Source organism: Zingiber officinale, chromosome 1B (genome assembly GCF_018446385.1).
Source record: "Zingiber officinale cultivar Zhangliang chromosome 1B, Zo_v1.1, whole genome shotgun sequence".
Classification (NCBI taxonomy): domain Eukaryota; kingdom Viridiplantae; phylum Streptophyta; class Magnoliopsida; order Zingiberales; family Zingiberaceae; genus Zingiber; species Zingiber officinale.
The window spans coordinates 127,689,994-127,707,905 of record NC_055986.1 but is presented as its reverse complement, the minus strand read 5'-3'; the positions used below and the strand labels follow the sequence as shown (position 1 = coordinate 127,707,905).

At 34.2% G+C, this 17,912-nt stretch overlaps 1 protein-coding gene across 2 annotated transcripts; it reads right to left on the bottom strand.

The window, feature by feature from the left end:
• Positions 1-137: 137 nt before the first annotated feature.
• Positions 138-14,388, bottom strand: LOC121978315 (mediator of RNA polymerase II transcription subunit 15a-like). 2 transcript variants are annotated; one of them, XM_042530678.1, is made up of 11 exons: positions 14,022-14,388; positions 10,205-10,316; positions 9,579-9,693; positions 7,585-8,964; positions 6,488-6,558; positions 5,014-5,088; positions 3,478-4,893; positions 1,537-1,881; positions 902-1,093; positions 742-830; positions 138-659 (listed from the first exon to the last, which is right to left on the bottom strand). In XM_042530678.1, the coding sequence occupies exons 1-11, from the start codon at positions 14,138-14,140 to the stop codon at positions 458-460; spliced, it is 4,116 nt and encodes a 1,371-aa protein (XP_042386612.1). In that variant the 5' UTR covers positions 14,141-14,388; the 3' UTR covers positions 138-457. The 2 variants fall into 2 exon arrangements, with proteins under 2 accessions (XP_042386612.1, XP_042386618.1); XM_042530684.1 differs by having other exon boundaries at positions 7,585-8,946.
• Positions 14,389-17,912: the final 3,524 nt, after the last annotated feature.

The window sequence follows — 17,912 nt, the reverse complement described above, 5'->3', positions numbered from 1 at the left end:
CAGACTAAATGTAACGCAGGGCAAATTTAACGCAGGGCAAATTTGTTATGATTTTTTATTCCCTCCGGTATGGCTGGTGACTAACTATTAACAAACTTAAATTCAACTCAAATGCAATCAAATTTTTAATAAATAAATTAGAACAAGTTCGATAAATAAATAAATAATCAAATTTGAACACACTTGTTTACACCTTTACCATTGCATGCTATTTAATTATATGGATATCTACTGCCCATGAAAAACAAACACCGTCTGATCTGCTGCTACCAGAGTAGACAAATTAATCACATCGTGCAAGCGTCATCCTATTAAACTTTCCCTAACATACCAGCTTTACAACCGTGCACTACAAGTGATAAATATGGATTACAACAGGAATAAAATAAATCCATCAAAAAGCACACTTTCTTCAACTTCCGTTAACCGTAGACACTGCAACGTCAAACATTTGCAATCAAGCACCTACACAATTTTCCCAAGCGCCATTTCTTGAGCTGAAGGTACCTCCGCCAGTCTGCTGTGCATACTCAGTAATTACTCTTTGAGCACAAGCATCCCACGTCTTTGCCATTTCTCCTAGTGACATTGGTTGTGACAAGCTGCGAAGATTGATGACAAATCTTGATCTAGCCTTCACAGAAAGGTCGTCGGATTCCCTACATTTTAAAATGAAAATAAAATTGTCAGTTTGCTGTTTTATCACTAGTTTGACTTTGGATTGGCTGACAACTGTCATACCTTTGTTCATCTGGAAGCTTGTCTAAAAGAACAGGGGAAGATTTGGGATAATTAGCAGGAACAAGCAATCTCAGAGGTAGAATTGGACCCTGGGCAACCAAAATGGGCAAAAAGTAAGATGTTAGCATGCATATGATATGTTTCCAATGTTAAAACTGACCATATCTTCCGAGACAAATTGAGACTTTAAGCTTGGACATAGAGCCACAGCATTGAAGAAACACTTCACTATTGTTCCGTCACCTTCCGAAGCAGCAGAAATTGAATCAGTACCCTCCTCACTAATGTTAACGACGGTAACAATTAGCCGTTGGTTTATCTCCCTTATCTCTTCAATTAAGGCATGGTTTACCTGCAATTGCACGTGGTGTTGTGATCTAACCGTGCTGAAAATTGCTCAAAAAAGATCTAGATAGAAAATTCATAGATGAGCAAGAGACGGGTGAGAAAAAAACCATTACAACAAGAGAAGATGCAGAGAAACATTTCCAGATGCCATGTATTTATCTCAAAAGTATCAGTTAAAGATTTTATGCACTTCTAATAAGACCATTCTTATAGTCATAATCAATGAGCAAAAAAGAAAATAGTGCTAGTTTACCAAGTTTATAATGGGCACAAAATAGAGAAGAGAGCTGAAAAGAAATTTAAGCAAATTCTGGAATCATAAATTATATGCAATATAGAAATATCCAGACAGCAAGAAAATCAACACTAAAGAACTAAACAATATTAAACAAAATAAGCTTGTAGGAGAATTCACTTGCAAGAAAAACAATCGAACAGAAATCACACCTCAACTTTTTGTCGATTAACACGTGATGTAGCAGTGGACTCTAGTTCAGATGTATCAAGTCCATAAGATTGCTTAAAGCTATCGTTTATACTACCAGCAGATGAAACATTATTCAAGGGCATGGCACTTGTATCACGCTTTATTTTCTTTGTAGTGGCACTTCCATCTTGAGACATGAAACTCCTGGCTTGTAAACGACACTTTGTCATTGCAACCAAATCCTCACCAACAGCAGCTCTAGAACCATTACCTGGTGCAGAACCAGCTATCCTGTCTATCATGCTAACAACAGAACCAATATCACTAACAGCTGAGCTCCGAGCCTTGGGTGTTGATGATTGTAACTGAAATAGCATTCAAAGAGAATGTGGTTGTTATATTGTTGATACTGTAAAATTTTCAAGAATGTCCTAGTTTACTTACACAAATAGGGTAACTCCTAATAGAATCAGGCTTTCACTACAAAATACAAGGACCAGCCATAATAAAGAGGTACAATAATCATATCAAGTATTGAAACTTCTTACAATCTAATAAACATAGATTATGTTTGATACATAAGCTTTCATGCTAAAAAAAGTAGCACAGAGATAGGCCAGAAGAGAACAATTCAGGTCTTCCAGGAATAACTTAAATTATTTTATTTTAGGCATTCAATGAAGACTTTCACTTCTGTACTGTTCAATCAAAAACTATCCATCGAGCTACCACGCCAGAGAAAAAGTTAGGACTCACCACAGTTATCACAATTGTCTTGGCTTAAGGATATGTGAAGGATGTAATCTAGGAGTAAGGGAGACATAAGAATCCAGAGACAAACACAAAAGGACTATATGGGTTGTTACAGTGATACTGATATAATCTGGTACAATAATTAATTATGAGTATGTAGATAGCAAATAAATGACAAAAACCAACATCGCAGCAATCTGAGGTTGGATATATGAATCTTATCCAGCAACGATTATTATGAAGCCAAATTAAGAACAACTAAATTCAGCAGCTTATGATAAGAATTCGCCAAAGATAACCAGATCATCATTTCTACAATGATGATCACTAATTCAATGCTTATCCAGCCTCTTAATTAAGGATCAATTCCAAATCAAAGAGGAGGATTTATACCAATTCAAAGTAGCAATCCATTAGAATGTAAAAAGGGCGGCCACCTAGGTTGTCATATCTAAGCAAGATGACAATAGAAGTAGTTAATGTGCCCAATCCACTGTCTTTTCGACAAACTTGACTCGGTTGACCCACCCAAAATGCTCATTTAATTGGTTCACCTAACACATGCATCCTGTGCATTTCACTAGGTCTGATTGGCGTGATAGATCCACCTGACCCAATTGGTCGAACTGAACAAACCAACTTGACATTATGGGCATGTCAGCTTGCCTAGCTCAACCAGCCCACCGCCCACCTAGTCCATCAGTGTATTCGGACCAACTAGTCTAATCAGCTCATTTGCCCCATCCAATTCACTCATTTTATGTATCTTCATTTTAGTTTTGAAATGATAACTTGTCAATAGCTAATATATTTGATAAAGGTGGAGTGAAACTTTCCATATCTTAAATTGTAGCACAGAATGAGTCATTCCTCAAAATGGATGGCCATCCAAACAATGGAATAGAATAATAGGGGGAACAACTCCTATTCCCTATTCCATTCCACCCTACCAGATGCATCCTTATATTTCATGAAATCAATAATCAACCTGATTATGACTGCTATGTTAGGCAAACCAATGATTATTGAAAGGTGGAGTTACTGATGGCATTTCCTTGAATAACTCCTTGAAGGAAAAAAATTATATGAATGTAAAAATTAAAGGAAAAAACTTAAATTATCATGTGAAGCATGGCATAATATAAGTTATGAAACTCATGTTATATGGGTAAGCATATAACTTAACAAGATGCTGAAAGTTTACTAACCACTTTTATTAAACGTTCAAGAGGCCTCTCTGTGGCACTTGCTTTCCCAGGAACCAAATTTTGAACATTAGTCTGATTGCCATCTGGAGATGTAAATTCTGCCAGCAAAGGTGAAGCTGATATTCCAGGTGTAGCAACAGCAAGAGATTGAGATTGAGATTGAGATTGAGGAGGTGTTATAGCTGTTTGTTGATGTCCAACATGTCCAGCATTAGGTAGAGATGTGAAGCTAGAAAGTTTATCAGATTCACCTGGGATTGGGGAGCGGGCTATAGGAGTGGATGGAGATGGGACAAAAGGTGAGTTAGCTGACTGTAAAGGTGTTCCAGATTTTATTTGAGATGATAGCAGAGTGTGCTGGTCAATTTGAGGAGAAGAATTATGAGAAACTTGAGGAGATGAGGCTTGAAAATTTTGAGGCGATGAAATTGGGAAAGCAGCACCTGGTTTCACTTGATGATAACCATGTCTTTGAGTAGTTGAGTAATGTTGTTGATAAAGGCCTGGCTTAATGCCAGGTGCTTGTCTCAACTTCAAGTCACCGACTTCACTTGATTGATGGATCTGTTGCATTTGGTGCAATGGCATCTGAGAGGTTTGCTGTTGTTTTTGTTGTTGCTGCTGCAACTGTTGCTGCAGAGGCTGTTGAGCTTGAAGTTGTTGCTGCTTTTGTTGTTGCTGAAGCAAATGTTGTTGCACATGTCGTTGTTGTAATTGCTTTAGCTGTGGATTTGACATCAGATGCTGCTGCTCCTGTTTGAAATGCTGCTGTTGTATCACATTAGAACTTGGCTGCTTGGTATTTACATTGTTTTGCAATGAACTCAATGAGCCATTTGGCATACCATTAGCATTGGTCTGTTGAGCAATGGAATTATGGGCCGATACCAGACCACCTTGCTGCATAGGAGCAATTGCTCCCTGCTGCAATGAACTAAAAGAATTTCCTTGGGCAGGATCGATTGTCGAACCAGTCTGTAATGCATTTGAGATATTCTGTTGAGTTGTGACACCAAAATGTGCAGATAATGGCACAGAACCATGTTGCATGTTTTGCACAGCAGGTGTCTGCATTGAATTTGAAGAACCCTGAATATTATTTTGTTGATTTGCATAGTTGTCATGTTGTTGCAATTGAGAAATTTGAGTTTGTTGCTGCTGTTGCACTAATTGAGAATGGCTACTGGGATGCTGAAATTGTTGCTGTCCGGGTGCCTGTGAAGGGATAACCTTTTTCTTATTTGAAGATAGAATATTTTGAATTTGCTTCTCATACATAGGAATTTTATCCTTCAGACTTGGACTGATATTAGCCTTGGATAACTGCAATACTTGCAATGTGCGTTCTAACATCATCTTAAAATTTTTCATTTTCTCAAATTGTTCTGCTGCCTTTGCTGATGGCAGAGCATCATTCTGAAACACGCAAAATACAAGACAAAGAACAAAGCAATGTGATATCAGAAAAGTTGGATTTATTTGCTTACTTCTGGTTAAAGTAGGTGCAAGTATCTCAAGAACCAACAGGATAATTACCTGCTGCAACTTCATACAAATTCGTTGGTGAAACTCATTCAGGTCAGCATAGTAGATATCTTTCATGGACCTAATCTGCCACAAATGAAGAATATATTGGTTACCTTCAACAATCAATGAATAAATAATTTCATCAGGAAGCTTGATTTATGCTGACACTGTAATGGAAGCATGCATCGCCGTGTAGGTTTGTGTACATTAGGCATAGCAACGTCATGAGTCAAAACACAAAGTAATTATGTAAATAGCAAGTATATGATAGGAGTTTAGAACGCCAAAGAAGAGAGTAAATCTGGATGGAGGATTTGATTTTTCTATGGATTCCCATCCTATTCCCTATTCAATAAACAATTTGAAACAAGTAAGCTGCTAAAAACAAACTTAACTTATTACATCAAGCCATATATCACTATTCACAACTATTAGGGGATTATTTAACAAAGATATAATGCTACCAACAAGATCTAGCTAATGTCATAAGGTTCGTAAAAAGGGTGATGAAATAGATAATTTGGAACAAGCAATATGTTATAAACAACACAGCTTATCATGAAAAGCCATATATCAGCATCAACAAGTGTTGGGGGTTATTTAACAAAAACTTGTTCTACCAACCAGATCTAGATAGTCATATGGTTAGTCGTCATTTATATTTGTTGCCTTCCTTTTGATCTCCCCCCAACATTTACTCCTCAAAACTGTAGCCTAATGAATTCAACTTGTTCAATTCAAAAATAGATCAATCATCTTTCAAAGCCATATGCACAGAAAAGAGATAAAAAAAAATGAGATGGCCTGTTAAACACTTGCCAGAAGATGGTAATGTTTGACAGCATGTCAATTAGCAAAAACTCAATAATTTATGCATCAAAACCCAGATAGTTGTGTAATTAAAAATAAAAATAAAAAATACCACCATCACAAAAACATAACATTTTGCCTTCATGAATTCATGTGACGAACTAATAGGTCAGTTGAAGTATTGGAAACATATTTTATAAAGCATAACTGAATTTGAAAGTAAGCATATTTTGAAGCCTTCTGGAAGATTTAAGTGTAAATATGTAACATTTTTACATAATCAATAGTAGGAGGGTAAGTACAAATTTTGAGACAAATTTAAAGTTTTAAACTACCAAACAATGTATTTCCATGAGCATTGCTGTATTCCGCCAAAGACAAGGTCGTGGATCATTTTGAAGCATCCATGCTCCATATAGCTTGATTAATAAAGATAACACAATTATTTTGCGCCTTCCAGATAAACTTTGCTAAGCCATTGAATTTTCTCTTACAATTTGCCAATCAAATCTTCTTGAAAAATAAAATGAAAAGAAAAAAGAAACTAGAACTAAGTAGACAACTTCAACTTCAAATAAGCATACTATAACAAATGAACTCAATGATAATGGACAGGTTAAGGAGCAAAAGGTCAGCAACAGAAGAAAAAAGTGAAATTTCATTTGTTACAAACCTTTTGGTAGATCTCCTCCTGCAAATCAGCAACTGCAACATGTCCTGTTGGTGCTATTGAATCCAGTGTTGCTGTAAAAATAAGAGAAGTCCAAGGTCAGCAACTAACCGACAATTGCACTCGCCAGACCACTAAGGTTACCATCCAGGTTACCAGGTACATGCACAGAAGAGCCCACTATCTAAAAAACGTACAGAAGTCAACAACATGGTAAAAATCAGAATTGTTATAAGCGAATCACTAGAAAGTCAATTCATTGTAATGATGAGTGCCCTAATTATCTTTCCTAATAGCAGGGATGTTCCAGCTAAGTGTTCCTACCGAGTTAGTAAGTAGTTCAGTGCCAGGATTGTTAGGGTGTTCCGGTAAGTAGCATAGATCACTGCCAAGCAGTTTCAATAGGTGTCATTCAGTACATATGGTTCCAACTGCGTGAAAGTTTATTCAACATATGGGTCTTCATAATGGGATCAAGTGTTTTTACTCTCACGCGTCCTATTTGAATTGATTGGAGATTGGGAAACATGGAGGAAAGCAGAATGAAAATCAACATAAGCACACATTGCTAGGAGGTCCTGTTTAGTCGAGTAGACTAAGCATTTCCATCACAATGGATTAAATCAGTCAAAGGTTCCTAGACACTTTCATAGTTGTTAGTCCAACCAATCCAATAATATGAGAATAAAGGAAAACTCCAAAGCCCCAAATGATCCGCTATGAGGTTACAGATTCTACTCATAATCAACTACATCAAAGCATTGAGATCTATCTATAATAGCCTTCTGTACCATATCAGGTAAATAAAACATCAATGATATCCTAATGCAAAAATTGAGATCTAGCCATAATAGCCTTTTGAATTGTGAATTTGTAATTGAATTTAGTGTTGTAACATTGTATCATATCCTTGCCAATCCAATTGCAGCAGCCCCTAAAATATCATAGAAACTTGGCACTATGTAATTGAAGGGAAAAAATGAGCAAAATAATTGGTAAGATGGCCACCAATCAATATAAATTAGTTAAAGAATTGAAGATATGTTAAGGCATTCAAAAGTTTCAAGGAAGAACACAAAATAATAAATGTAATGACTTACAACTAGAGGACACCTCTGAAATCCCTATTTGTGATTGAACAAATTGCTTCTGGTGCTCAATCGCATTCTGGGAAAGTAAGGAACCAGAAGCCGGAACTCTTTGTTGCATATCTCTTTGCAATGAACTCATATGTTGTACTAACTGTTGTTGAAGTGGTGCCGACTGCGATTGGATATGAGAAATCTGTTGCTGCTGTAAAGATTGATTCTGAGGCTGACCTTGTGCTTGTAGCATTGCCAAAGGTGCCTGTTGGTTTTGCTGCTGCTGCTGTACAGCAGGCTTAGCTTGTTGAAGCATATGCATAGGGCGCTGATGTGACTGCATATTTGATACATTAGATGATGGTACAAGTATTTGTTGTTGTTGTTGTTGTTGCTGCTGCTGCTGCTGCTGAGAAAGCCCTGAAATGTTAGTTTGAGAGCCTAGCACCTGCTGCTGATGTAAAGACATTGACTGTTGATTCAATAAATGCTGGGACTGTTGCATGCTTAAAAGATTATGCTGTTGAGTTGACATTCGCTGTGGTTGTTGCTGCATTTCATTGACACTTGTTTGTTGCCCAACCATCTGGGACTGTTGAACATTTGAGATACTTGATTGCTGACCCATTAACTGCTGGTGTGGCTGCATCGGTAAATTTGAGTGTTGAGGAGCTGACATTTGCTGCTGTTGCAGTGGCGTTTGTTGAAGGATGTTAGACTGTGATAGTTGTTGTTGTTGTTGTCTGGAAACTGGTTGTGGATGTTGTTGAAGCAAAGACTGTCCTGATTGCTGAACTGAATTTAAGGGATTTTGGGATAGGCCAGACTGAACAACTGACTGGATCGCTCCAGATTGTGTTTGCTGGATACCGGATTGGCCTGACTGAAGATTAGATGCTATTGGTAATAGAGGCTGTTGAGAAGATTGCAGTTGTGTTGTTTGTTGCAAGAGAGATTGCTGTTGAACATGAGATTGTGAAAATGCAGATTGTTGAAGTTTCTGTTTCAGTAACTGTTGTTGGAGATGCTGATGTGGGTAAACAAATTGGTTTTGTGATTGATGCTGCTGCTGGGAAAGCACTTGTTGTTGCTGCCTTCCCTGAATTTGCCTTTGTGCAGTTGAATAGATATCTGTTGCTGCAGCTTGCCCCAATGAGTTTGAGATAGAATTCTGTGATATGCCAGTCATGTTCAAGCTAGAAGACTGGCTCACACTGGATATATTGGACTGACTGAGACCAGCGATGGATGACAATGCAGAAGGTAGACTGGAAGTAGTTTGTGACCCAATTGAAGAGTTATGCTGCATATTCTGAGGTTGCTGCCTTGTTGATGATGGATTCACAGTAGTAATAGGTTGCCCTTGGTTACTAACTTGAGCTGGTAAACCAATAGATGCTGTAAAAAGGATATTTAATTAACTGAGAAAAAATAGATTTAAAAAAATGAGGAATGTCATGAGACCAGGATTCTAATTTTGGTCTATGCTTAACAAGAACTACCTTCATGTAAAGGAAATAAACCTATAAAGACATGGTAAATCTAGACCAAAAAACATAGAGAAAACAGAAATATGATGTAAGAGCATCCACATCAATTTCCCTATTACTATATCCAAAATTTAGGGTAAATGACTCACTTTATTAAATTTAGACAATCATTTTTCACTACACACTACATCAACTACCCTAAAATTTCCATCATCCTTAATTTTTTATTATTTTCTTCTCTTTCTTCTATTTTTTTATTATTATATTTATAGAATGAGTGGAAGGAGAGAGATTGAAAAGATTGAGTGGAAGGAGAGAGACTAAAAAAAATATTATTTTATTTTTAGGGTAGTGGTTTCATTCCCTAAATTTAGAGAATCACTATTCATCAAATCTAAATTTAGAAAATGGATAGGGTAGCTAATGCAAAGGTTTTTAGGGTTTAGTAGAGATATGTTTTCCATGTAGAAATAGAAACAAATATGATCTATGATTTCCATCAAAAATTTCTAGAATACATACCTGGATCTACAGAATTCTGGTTAATGGCTGGGTTGATTTGTCCAGGTCCTCCAGGATGTTGAGACTTACTCTCCATTGACAGCATTTTTAGAGAAATTTTTCTCAAATAATCAGACTGAGATATTATAGTGTTAGAGGAATACATCAGAATATTAACAAAAAAAAAAAGGCAAGAGAAAGAAAGCATAGACTACTGATTCTCCCTCTTGGAAATAGCATACATAAAGATAACCAATAGTTTAGAAACCTAAGTAATCATCCAAAAATATCTAAATAACAAATATGCAGTAAACTAACACCAGTACAATTTGATCATCAAGCCCACAGGTGTGGGCGCTGTGAAGTTCTTTATGAAGGATAAATTTCTAAGAAAGAGCATATTCAGTTATTTGAGGACACAGAGAAAAAGAAGACAAAAATAATTACTAACAAGAGGTCATAAAGAAAGTTACATTATTACATTTCATTTGTTGATACTGAAATTTTCATAAGACAATAGTGTTCATTTTCATAAGACATGAAATAACTTTAAAGCAAAAGTTACGCATTAATGTAGCAGAGTAAAAGCATGCAAGAACAAACCAGGCCAAGATAGCTGAGTAAATGAACAATATAACAGGATCAACCTGATTTGCAGCTGCAGTATATATCTTGTCCTCAAACCGAAAAGCAATTTTCTGAAGTTCATTTAGACCTTCAGGCACAGAGATTGGAAGATGCCTCTTCAAAGTCTCCATTCTAAAATAAAAATTATTCAAGTATTACACTACAAAAATTATGGGCACAAATGTTCAAGGACCAATGGAATAGTAGATACTTGATATGTGAATGAAAAATAATATCTGAGCAGTAGATAAGCGCAAAGATATGGTCCAAAATGCACATAAAATGGACAAAACATGTTTAGAAATTGAAAGTCTAAGAGAAAATGATTGAAGAAAGAACCAAATGTAAAAGGCTACCATATTGCAGGTTCGGTTCATTAAAAGATAATAGCACTTTAATTTTTATTAATAAATACAATTGTACTGAAAACTGATGAAGACAGTTTTATAACTTAAGAAAAAGCACATTTAAATTTATTAACAATAGTATAGTTGATGATGGAAAGGGGTAAAAACAGGCATATAAACATAGGTAGATATGTGAACAAGAAGCATGAAAGATGCCCATAACATGGTTGTCAAATTTAGGATCATCTCATAAATCATTTTGGTGAATTTTCGAATTATAAACCATATCAAATTGTGAATTGCAAAGTTTAAATTACAAAATAGTTCTATTTTACTCAGAACAGTTATGGAGAAACTTGATTCATAACAAAAACATATTGGTCCATAACTTCCTTTGACAATGTGCAAATAATTGTTTCTTTCATTCCATTAAATATTGAAATGAAATAAGCAACATAGAAAAATAATTGTTGTCAAATGATAGACGAGTTAGAAATAATATGATTCTTAAGTCACTATCAATTTAACTCATTCTATGTTGGATGTGACAGAGAATCAGTCTTCTCAATGATGGTTAAATGTCAAGTCCACATTAATTATCGTCAAGGTAGTCAAGATTACAATTTAGACTTTAGGATCTTGTGATCTTTATGATCCACTCTAACCTAACAACCCAGATCATAAATAGGATCTAAATTATGCCAGGGTCATATAAATTTACAATCGAATTATGTGTATACTTAGTGTTCCTACAAATGAATTTTTTGTCATATCATTTGAGAAAGTTTTTTTAAAATTATATTTAATTCTTTTTAACTCTTAGGTAAAAGAATCATTTAAAATCGTTCACATTATCATCAATCCTATAATTATAGGTTGTTATTTATTATATAAAAATGGATCATTAAGGATTGTATTACATTTTTAAAATGACAACTATATGAATAATTATACTAGACTTCATGATACTAGAACGATAATGTCTAAGATATTCTTAATACTAATCCTATATATTGAAAAGCTCAAATGATAAATGGCAAATGTGATTCTAAAATATTTTAATTAAATTGCAAGATCTTATGATCCTTCATTCTAATCCTACAAACAAACTCATATATCTCTTTTTGTTGGTGAATAGAATCTCAGCCCCAACCGGTGACAATCGTCGTCTACTTTGTCTCCGCATGATATGATTTTTTTTCTTCCATCTCATCAGTGACATAAACACTAGAAAGGAAAGATTTTAAGCTTAGTAGATTAAAGACAGAATATATAGAATTTAAGTTTAGCAATATTAGAAGTAATGAGATAATTGTTAAGATAGGAGAAGACGAGTTACCCAGAATCGAGAGATTTAAATATTTAGGATCATTTTTGCAAAACGGTGAAGGGATTGAAAGAGATATGTTACATAGAATACAAGCAGGATGGTTGAAATGAAGGAGAGCGTTGAATGTTTTATGTGACCGTAAAATACCTCTTAAACTTAAAGGTAAGTTCTATAAAACCGCAGTTAGACTTGCTATGTTATATGAAGCTGAATGTTGGGCTAGGGATGGCAATGGGTCGGGTTCGGATCGGATTCTATATCCTCCGTACCCATACCCATCGGGTATAGGATATCCAATGGGTATACCCATACCGATTAAAGGACCGGATATATTCTATACGTATAATTTTTCTTCTTTCTATCGAGTTATTATCATTCAACAAAAACATATTAAAATTAACATCCTATTAAAATATATATATATATATATATATATATATATATATAATTAAAAAAATAGATTAAACATCTATATAGACCTACTAATATCAACAAAAAATAGTAAGTTGATTTTAGAAAAAAAAAATTTCTTTAATATATGTATATATATTATTTAATCGGGTATTCAGGTCTGGTATCGAGTATTGATAGTCCCTCCATACTCTCTTCCATTCGGGTCGGATGTCGGATCCTCCATCGGATTCGGGTGAAATTGTCATCCCTATGTTGGGCTATGACTCAAGCACATAAGTAGAAGATGAGAGTTGCAGAGATGAGGATATTAAAATGGATGTGTGGACATGCGAGGATGGACAAAATAAAAAATGAGAGCATTAGAGAGAAAGTCAGAGTTGCATCTATTGAGGAAAAACTCCACAAGACAAATTTAAGATAGTACGAACATGTACTTAGACGACCAATAAATGCTCCAGTTAGGCGATGCGAAACTATGATAAACATGCATATTAAACGAGGAAGACCAAAAAAGACTTGGTTAGCAACAATAAAACAAGATAAATTTTATTTAAATATAGATAATGATATAATAGGAGATAGAGCACAATGGAGTAAAAGGATTCATATAGCCGACCCCACCTAATGGGAAAAGATTTGGTTGTTGTTGTTATATCTCATCAGTGACTTCAAGATTTCACTCTATTCAACCTTTATACTCCTCTTTAAAATACAAAATCCAGCATATCATTCCTCCTTTGTAAAAAATTCAATTTAATTACTAATACAATGGGTTTAATTTAGATTTAGTTAGTCAAATTGAACTCTTAATGTGTTGCCGCTTTTATTTCTAGAATCGTACAAAATAAAATTTGTATTTAATTGTATTTTAGTTTAATCCAATTATCATGTTCTTATCATTTCCCATTTACATTTAAGAACTATATTGTTTTACAAGTTAATTGAAACATATATGATATAAATTATGTGTAGAGTATGACTCTAACAGCTAGCCTCTATAAGGTCCAAATAACAGGAGGAATGTGCATTCCTCAAATTAGAAAATGTCTACATCTGAGCTCAAGTGCAATTGATAATGCTTCAAAATAATCAAATGGGGTTCCAATAAGTGTATAGCTTTTTCTAGATTGAATTATTTTAGAATATGGTGGCCAATTTCATGAATCCTCAAATCAATCAAGTAACAGAATTTACTGAGAAGCCACACTAGACATACAGTAGAGACAACAAGTTCATGTACTTTTGGAATACTGGCAAGAAGTCACCTCTTTGATAAAGTTAAGCTAAGAGGTAAATACATATAAGAGAGAATAAAGCAATATAATCTATTAATCGTGAAGATAAAGTTTAGGACCATCTATTATATGAATAGCAATATTTGAAAGAAAGAAACAAATTCTATGACCACCCATGTCATGTAGACTAAACTGTTGGACAATTAAGCATAAATATTATCAGAACTAAATCAGTATCTCCACAGCCAGTTTCTTTTCAGCTATTTTAATGCAAATAGCTCATCCTGCTTACAAGAATCTATGCGTCATATGTTCCAATAAAAGACAGTAGTTGTGAAATTGATTTTTGTTATTAAAAAAAAAAGTACGCAGACACCTAATTATTCCCCAAGAAATATTTCAAAGTCAAATATCGATTAATTCAATGATCGAATTGAAGCAATTGCCCACGACGATGATCCAGTCACCAAAAGGAGTAAAATTTAGAGGGAGATTAGGGCATCCCACATACATCTTATTCACGATTCTTTGGCGCGCCTCGGGCTGGAGTTGGCTCCTCCAGTCACCGGAGCTCGCATCTGGCATGGACGGTGGCTCCCCCTGAGCCGGCCTCCAACTGTTCCCCTCCATCGATCTAACCAGATGCCCTAACCTTATGGACGCAACGACTTAAAATTAATCTCACAGAAAGGAGCTCAAAGGAGATCGGACGTGAGATACAGGGGGAAATGAATACGGAAGCGGATACAAAAGACGAAGGCTCGACGAAGGGAGGAAGAGACGACTAAGGGAGGAAGAGACGACGAAGGACGTCGGGGAATCAACCGATCGAGGGAAGACCCGTTCCTCATATAACCCGTTCCTCATATAAGACGGAATCGTACTCACTAATTATATTCCTTCTTTGCGGGTAAAAAAACCTATTTTGCTTATTGATGCAATATAATATAAAAATAATTTTTATTATCTTAATAAAAAAATCTATCCTAATACATTTTTTAACTATCTAAAAAAATTAATACATTTTTTTAATTAAATAATCTTTTTATAAATTATTTTTAATTACTAAACTAGAAACAAATTAAAATTAATTTTAAATCTTTTGTTTATTTCCTTAAATTATTATTTTTTTACGTCAATTTATTTTCTCATTTGTAATTCAAACTAATAAAAGTGAAAAAAAAATAAAAAAGGCGGAGAAGTATTTTACAAGCTTCAATACAATGGATAATGTAGAAACAAAAAAGGAAATGAATTTATTAAATTATTTTCCATTATATTATATATTAAATTTATCCAATTTGTTATTGGCATTAAAAGTATTATATTATTGCTATAGAATAGCTATTGTTATAATAACAAATAAATGTCCAATTAATTTTTAGTTATTTTGAAAAGAACTTAAAAGTAAAATAACTACCGAATTATTTCGCTTTTATGTATTTATTCACGAATTTGGATAGTCGAAAGCATATCCACTACATGATATGATATGTATTGATTAAACAACAAGAAATTAATTGTTTTTAATAATTTATTATTCGATAAAAGCTTCAGTTCCACAATTGATGGCTCCGATTCTTTGGTTGTTTTATTGAACGGACAAAACTAAATTTTGCATATAAATCGACCGCTGAATGAGAAGGCATTATGAATAAACATTCGATTAATTCGGTCCATAAAATAATCGAATTAATCAAAAATCGATTTAATTATCGATTAAATCGAATTAAAATTTTACTAAAACTAAATTAACCGAATCAAATAAAAAATCAATTATGTCAGTTAACACCGAATTAATCAAATTTATTTAAAAAAAAAATATATCAAATTGATATCAAATTAAGTTAACACCGAATTAATCGAATTTATTTTAAAAATAATTAAAAATTTATATAAAACTGATACCGAATTAACACAATAGAGATTTTCACACCGCGACCCGGTAGAAATGGATGACCAGCTTACCTTCCCTAATGCCTTTCTTTGTAGAAATGTATTTCTTCTGCCAGTTCCTTTTTCTCCTTTGCCACAATTTTCGCTAGTTTGATCTATAATGATGCTTAAATTGTTCCTTCCTTGCTTGTGTTGTGTTGTTAGAATCTTATTAAGCAGTGAAAGAGCTTGGTTGGCCAGATAAAAGATAAAAAAGAATCTCATTCCTAAAATATTGATGTAGGATTTATTTTCTTGAATTCATTGTTACTCTATATAACAAAGATAAAAGAGAATTTAAATCATCAAATAAAATCAAAATAATATTAAGATTATTCTAATAATTCTGTTATAATTATTAGAATAATTCTATTATTTATTAATTAGTTAATTGATTAAAAACTTTTTTAATCATTATATATTATACTATATTATGTTTAAGATAATCATCAATAGAAAAATAATAACTTTTATTATTCACGTATTCTTCTCTTCCTCCTATTCTTCTTTTACATAGTATTAAAACCATCTCTTCTTTTCTTCTCTCAAATTTTTTTTTAATAAAAGATGAATCTTGATTAAACGTCTTCTCTCTTCCCTGCTTTATCTATACACTGTTGGTTGCACTGTTGTCATTTTTTAATCTCTTGTTTCATGTTTTTCGGAATTTCTCCACTGTTTTTAAATTAGCCTTCTCTTTCTCTCTCACACGTTTTTCTGCGCAACAAGAAGTTTCGGCCTGCCTCCTATTTTGCTTCTTGTCTTGGTTTTCTGCCATGAGAAGCTTCGGTCTTCTATTTGCCACTCTTCCCAATTTTCTGCCACGTCAAAGAAATTTACTGTTTACATTACTCACAACTGTAAATTTGTTCCTTTGGTTCTAATCTCTCTTCTATCCTAGATAAGTTATCATTACACAACTCATTATTTTTATAATGTCAAAACTTTCTTCTCCATTATCCACCACAGAAATAAATTTTACGACACAACCCTCTTCCTTACTATATCATGTCTTATTTACCCATCAAATTCAGCAATGATAATTGTATGCTTTGGAAGATGTAATTTATTTTGCTACTTCGTGTTCATAATTTACTTGGAATTGTTGATGATACCTCTTTTAAACCATAAGAAGATGATTCAAACTTTACTATATGGAGTAAGAAGGATCAACTAATTATGGCATGGCTGATTTCAACGATAAGTGAGCCTATACTTCCTACAATTGTAGAACTTGTTAGTTCTCATCAAATATGGGAAGCTCTTACTCGAACCTTTGTTTTACACTCTTAAGCACGTGTTCTTCAACTTCGCATAAGTTATAATCAGTGCAACGAGGAGACAAGTCTATCAATGAATATATGCAATCAATCAAGACCATTGTCAATAATTTGATTGTGATTGGTCATCCAATTTCAGATCCAGATTTACTAATACATGTTCTTGTAGGATTGGGACCTCAATATGACAACTTTATTTCTAGCATAACTATTCGCTTAGATCAAGTGTCCCTTGATACCCTTCATGGATTGCTCTCTTTGTTGGTTGCTACTTGGAGTACCATCCTAGTTTCCCTGTACAAAAATTTGTACAATCATAGAACTATCCTAGCTACCCATATGCTCTACTGAAGTTAAATTTGGATTGCAAACGATGCTTAACATTATTAATCCAAATTGTCCTTCAGAAGTTAAACTTGGATTGAAAACGATACTTAATATTTTTACTCCAAGTTTAACCGATGTAATCTTCCTAAGTTAAACCATATTACAAAAATTATCAAATATCCATTTCAAAGATCGACTTCCAGGTTAAACATGGCGAGACACTAGGCCTTCTTGGGTATGAGATCATCCACCACTTCCTAGACAAAGCCTCTCAAAGAAATCGTATATTTAACTTCTTACAGTAAACTAGGTTTAACTACAGAGACCTCAATAGAAACACATTATCAAAACATAAAATCGAAAAATAAAATCGATAACAAAAACGATAACTTAAAATCGATACATCTTGTGTTTGATTTTTCAAGATCTATACAAAAGATGAACTAGTTATGATGCGGAAACTAATAACTAGTTATACTTTTTGTAGCTTATAAACCTCTTGATCTTCTGCTGTATTCCTCTCCTTCTCTTGGACGTCGTGTAAGCGATGATCTTCCAAGATGAAATCCACCCAAGCTTCTTCCTTTGCTTCCAAGATCCGGCCACCAACTAACCTCCAAGGGGTGCTAGACAAGAGAGCTTCCTTCTCTTCTTCTTCTCCTTCAAGCAACCGGCCACCAAGAGATCACCACACTAGATGCCGTCGGCCTCCAAGGAAGAAAACAAAAGGAGAATAGAAAAGGAAGAGGGTCGGCCACCTAAGGATTGGAAGAGAGAAATAGAAGATGTGTTATCTCATGAGGCACCCCTCAATCTCTTTTATAATCCTTGGTTTTGACAATAAAGGAAAGTTTTAAACA

Bases quoted from the DNA above. Each gene is read 5' to 3' on its own strand.
- LOC121978315 (XM_042530678.1), bottom strand. From the start codon at position 14,140: ATGGAGGGGAACAGTTGGAGGCCGGCTCAGGGGGAGCCACCGTCCATG. The intron at 10,317-14,021 runs GTATGTGGGATG...TTTTTATTTTAG, and splicing joins CAAAGAATCGTGAATAAGAT to AATGGAGACTTTGAAGAGGC. The intron at 831-901 runs GTCAGTTTTAAC...TTGGTTGCCCAG, and splicing joins AATTTGTCTCGGAAGATATG to GGTCCAATTCTACCTCTGAG.